At 40.9% G+C, this 5,000-nt stretch overlaps 1 protein-coding gene across 1 annotated transcript in view; it reads left to right on the plus strand.

Annotated features, from left to right (window-relative positions):
• LOC106805455 overlaps window positions 1-5,000 on the plus strand; it is a 108,214-nt gene that overhangs the window by 80,597 nt on the left and 22,617 nt on the right. Inside the window, exons 10-11 of the mRNA XM_014807431.1 lie at window positions 3,551-3,673; window positions 4,455-4,543. Coding sequence (XP_014662917.1) covers window positions 3,551-3,673; window positions 4,455-4,543 — 212 coding nt within the window. The remainder of the gene's footprint in view (window positions 1-3,550; window positions 3,674-4,454; window positions 4,544-5,000) is intronic.

Genomic DNA, 5,000 nt, shown 5'->3' on the forward strand with positions numbered 1-5,000 from the left:
AGAGGAGAGAGAACGAATGAGAGAGAGAGAGAGAGAGAGAAAAGACGAGAGAGGAGGAGAGAACCAGAGGGAGAGAGAGAGAGGGAGCACGAGAGAGGAAGAGAGAGACGAGAGATGAGAGGGCATGGAGAGAGAGAGGAGAGAGAGAGAGACAGGAGAGAGAGACGAGGAGAGAGAGGAGAGAGAGAGGAGAGAGAGAGAGAGAAGAGAGAGAGAGACAGAGAAGAGAGCAGAGAGAGAGACAGAGAGATGAGAGAGAGAGAGAGAGAGAGAGAGAGAGAGAGAGAGAGAGAGAGAGAGAGAGAGAAAGATGAGGGAGAGAGAGATAGAGAGAATGAGACAGAGAAAAGAGGGAGAGCACCAGAGAGTGATAGGAAGGATAAGCTTAGCATAGACGTTCAGATGAAAGCAGTAGAGGAATATTCTCATATCAAACAAAAGAATAGCTACCAACGAAAAGGACGTGTGAATAAAATGTTAATATACCAGTTAACACCACGTTTGCAAATGTACAGCCATTTACATATGTTAACTGACAGACGTATATGGTTAACAATTGTGACCAATATCGGATAAACAAGAGGAATTGTAGCACAGATAATACATGACAAAACTTTCGCTTCGTCTCCCATATACGTTAATATAACAATGAGTTTAGTAGCAGTGGGTTAGTTAGGCTGAGAGAGAGGGTCTATGTCCCCCGGGGTACTGCCGGAACGTACCTGCGTGTTACGGTCCGATACCGGAACGTACCCTGGTACTATCTAATATGCCGGACCGTATCCTCGCCTACTCCACTAACGAGTCATAAGTCGCCTCGTCCTACTCCTAGCCCGAACCCGAACCCTAACCCTAATCCAACCCTAACTTAACCCCTAATCCTAACCCTAACCCATATCAAAATGACCAGGTTACGTATTCCGGCAGCAGTACCTGGGACATAGACCCTATGAGCGTTAGTTAGGAGAATCAACACATGCCGAATCACGCGTAACACACATAATTTCACATAATCACACACACACACACATTTCCTTTCTATACTCGTATTTAAGCCACAAATGTTAATCGCCATGCGAAACAGTCTTTAAAATCAGCTTAGCTAAGATATATATATATATATATATATATATATACTGGCTTCCAAGAATCTATAACGTAGACTCGTATCGCTATCGGGTGTACGGGGGAAGACAAGGGGGCAATTGCCACCCAAACCAATGTAGTTATTATTATATTGTCATATGAATTGCGAACAGTATGTTGGCCTACGGTCAACTGCCAACAACTCAAACCGCACGTGACATTGCATCGACCCAAGGAAAAAATGAGCTAGCTACGTCCCCGATATATAAAATAACCAAGTCTATAGGTGTTAGTGCCGATAGCATGGCAGTCAACGAATGAATAGTCTAGAATAGTAGTGATTCACAGTATCTATCAGCGACGAATGCTATAGTAATTATTACTAACTCTACGAAACGCCGCCAATAACGACAATTGACGAGGAAGATCACGCGTGAAATCAATCGTGGTACAACATTTCCACGGCAACAATATAACTATAGAATTGCATTCAAATTAAGCAACCACCAGCCGCCTATCAGCCGATTTGTTATTATAGATAGCATTAAGTTTACATTTATTTCCCCATAAATGCCAGCAAACAGCATGCTGGTTAGGCTGAGGAAAGATATAGGCAGTTCTAGCAATGCAACCATTTCAATCACCAGCAATAGTCATAGCGAAATGTGCCGGTATCAGAGGCGGATCAAGGGCTGAGGCTAGACAGTATTTGTTCAGATTTTAAGGCATCCCCGCAAAAAAGCACACCACCCACAGTGAGCGCGTCAAGACGCGAAGCACATGGCGCGGTCTGCGGCCTCCGCCAGGAAACTTTCAAAAATTCAAAGGGTCCCTGGGCACAAAATGTAGCACCATTTGAGCACACATTTAGTCAAGGCAGCAATATGCTAAAAACCATATGGAATTTATATATTTCTTGCCTTCATTTTGCACCTGCCTTTGGCATACCATGCAATTAATGGCCAGACTGATCAGACACTGTTCCCTTCTTTTCAGCACCCTATCAAAAGTAGTCTTCGTTACCATGGTGTAACAATTTCTGCATTCCTTCAAAGTCCTGTCAAGATGCAGGCAATGAACAAGAAAAAAAACAAATAAAGAATAGTAAGCATAATTCAGATCAAATTGTTTTCTGTTTTGTATTTTCTGTAAATTTCGAAGGGCACGTGTTGAAATCTGACCAGTATTTCCTCTGATACCGGCAAATACGTCTGGAATCCGCATACCCGGGCGGTATAGCGTGCACTAGATCGTCACATCGACACACTGGCCAACTACACTTCATGGCATCGCCATACAGTCAGTTATCCGACCGCTAAATACGAGAGAGAGGAGAGGAGAGAGAGAGGAGATGAGAGACGGAGCAGAGAGACGAGGATAGGAGAGAGAGATAGAGGAGAAAAGAGCAGAAGAGAGAGACGAGAGATGGGTAGAGAGAGAGAGAGAGAGAGAGGAGAGAGATGAGAGATGAGAGAGTACCCGTCCTGCATAAGAGTGGGAGAGAGTGTCGCACAAGGAAAAAGGGAAACAGAACAAGCATACCAGCGAGACAAATATATGGATGGCACGCAGGCACGCGCGCCGCACGCTAGGCACGCGCGCACGCCAGGCACAAACCTTCACAAACACACAAGCGCTCGTCGCGACATGAGGCCCGATAAAAAGAGAGAAATATCGGTATGAGCAGGGGGAAAGATAGAAGAGTGGGAGGCAGAGAGGAGAGAGAGAGAGAGGAGACAGAGAGGAGAGCAGAGAGAGGGAGAGAGAGAGAAGAGATAGCAGAGAGGAGAGAGAAAGCAGAAAGAGACTGAGAAGAGAAAGAGAAAGAGAAATAGAAGAGAAGAAGATAGAGAGAGAGAGCAGAGATACAGAAAGAGAGACGAGAGAGAAGAGATCTGAGAGGAAAGAGAGAGAGAGAGACGAGAGAGAGAAGAGAGAGGAGAAAGATCGAGCAGAAATAGATTAGAGAAATAAAGATAGGAGAGATAGCCAGGCGAATAAAAAAAGAAAGAGAGATAGAAGAGAAAGAAAGAAGGAAAGAGAAATCGCTCTGTCGTCCACCATGTCGCTCGTCCGTGCGTTATTTCTCAAGTTGATTCGGATTTGAGTAATGACACTGCATTCGCTCTCTCGTCATATCAATGATAGCGAGTAGTTATCAATCTATCAACTCATGGTGGCCACGACCTCTTACCTTGAACAGACGTTTGATAAGATATGATGTTGATGAGAGAGATGATAGAGGTGTATGAGGATAGATGTTGAAGAGATATAATGATAATATTATCTTCTTCTAACCTTTCATATCGGCATCGGCCGCGGTTGAAAGGTTCTGCCTTTTCTAAAAGATCGATGTTATGATGTCTAGTACTCGCTTGTTATGATGTTATGCCGTACTCGCTTGGCGTTCTGTAGCCACCTGGGTTTAGCCTCTCCTACTAATCAGTTTTCATTTTCCTCCCAGATACGTTCGGGTCGGAGAGGCGATCACATGTTGACATCAGCAACATTGATTATGCTCATCAGTTTCTCATTAGCACATTCAAGAAAGCAACGTTTTGCGACTATTGTAAAGATGTCATGAGAGGTAAGATGAGATAGCGACAAGAGTGTATAATATAGAGATCTCTATAATAGATCTCTTTATTAGGTCTCTATATTAGATAGAGATCTAGCTCTATGTTATTTTCTATATTAAATCTCTATATTAGATCTCTATATTAGGTGGAGATCTTTATATTAGATCTCTATATTAAATATCTATATTAGATAGAGATCTCTATATTAGATCTCTATATTAGATAAAGATCTCTATATTAGATCTCTATATACGATCTCTATATAGAGATCTCGATAGTATACACTCCTGATAGCGATCGATGGGTGGCTGTGATAAATAAATGATAGCCGGGGTTGTGAACCGGTTGAGTCGTACTAATATAACCATGTATCCAGCGTGATGATGGCTACTATATTTTATCTGCTTTTTTATGCGAGTTGTAAATTTGTACAAAACCCTGCCAACGTTGAGTATGTCGGCGTACACGCGTAATTTTCAGAACTGGCCGTGACATGAATATATTCCTCCTGCGATGACAATTTATTGTGCGTACGGACCTTAGTAGAATTGTTACGTAGCCATTAAGTTTTAATATGTTTATATGTTGTGTTTTGCGTATGAATTATCTATAGACGTGCGTTCGATATCCGTACGGTAGTGATTTAATGTTCAGTTAAAAGATACGCACAGTATCAGGGGTGAATGATGACCAAAAAAATTGTCAAGTTGGTCAAATTTTTGTTAATTTGGTCAGATTTGTCAAGTTTTTATGCAGCGTATTATTTATGCACTACTGTCACACATACAGGTATGGCAAAGCAAGGATTGAGATGTAAGATCTGCAAGATGTCTGTGCATGTCAAGTGTCAAGATTCTGTGCCCCGGTGCCCAGGCCAGGTATTAAGTATTCTTGCATATTGATGTATATATGGTAAAGAGGTAAGCTTTATATAATTATATATTTTTTATATATTTTAATTTATATCTTTATACAATATAGAAAATACATATATTTAGTGACAAGGCTAAATAATAACATCTTTTGGTTAGTGCACTTTGATGTGTTTTACCCCTTCATTGCTGTTTTTGTTGTTGTTTACTGCAATAATTTTGTATGCTTGAATTTTTTCTTTGAGTTTTATATACTTGTCTACAGTTGGCTTGGTTTTCCATATTGTGTGTAAATGGATACACAACTAAACTATAATAACTAAGTCTTATATATCCGCTAATTGTTTTGAAGTGACACTTTATACTTACTTAATGCCTATTTAAAAATATTGATTTGAAATCACACATGCCAAGAAAATTATCTTAAACAAAAGAGTCTCAAACATATATAATATTTCCTATT

Source organism: Priapulus caudatus, unplaced genomic scaffold (assembly GCF_000485595.1).
Source record: "Priapulus caudatus unplaced genomic scaffold, Priapulus_caudatus-5.0.1 Scaffold0, whole genome shotgun sequence".
NCBI lineage: Eukaryota > Metazoa > Priapulida > Priapulimorpha > Priapulimorphida > Priapulidae > Priapulus > Priapulus caudatus.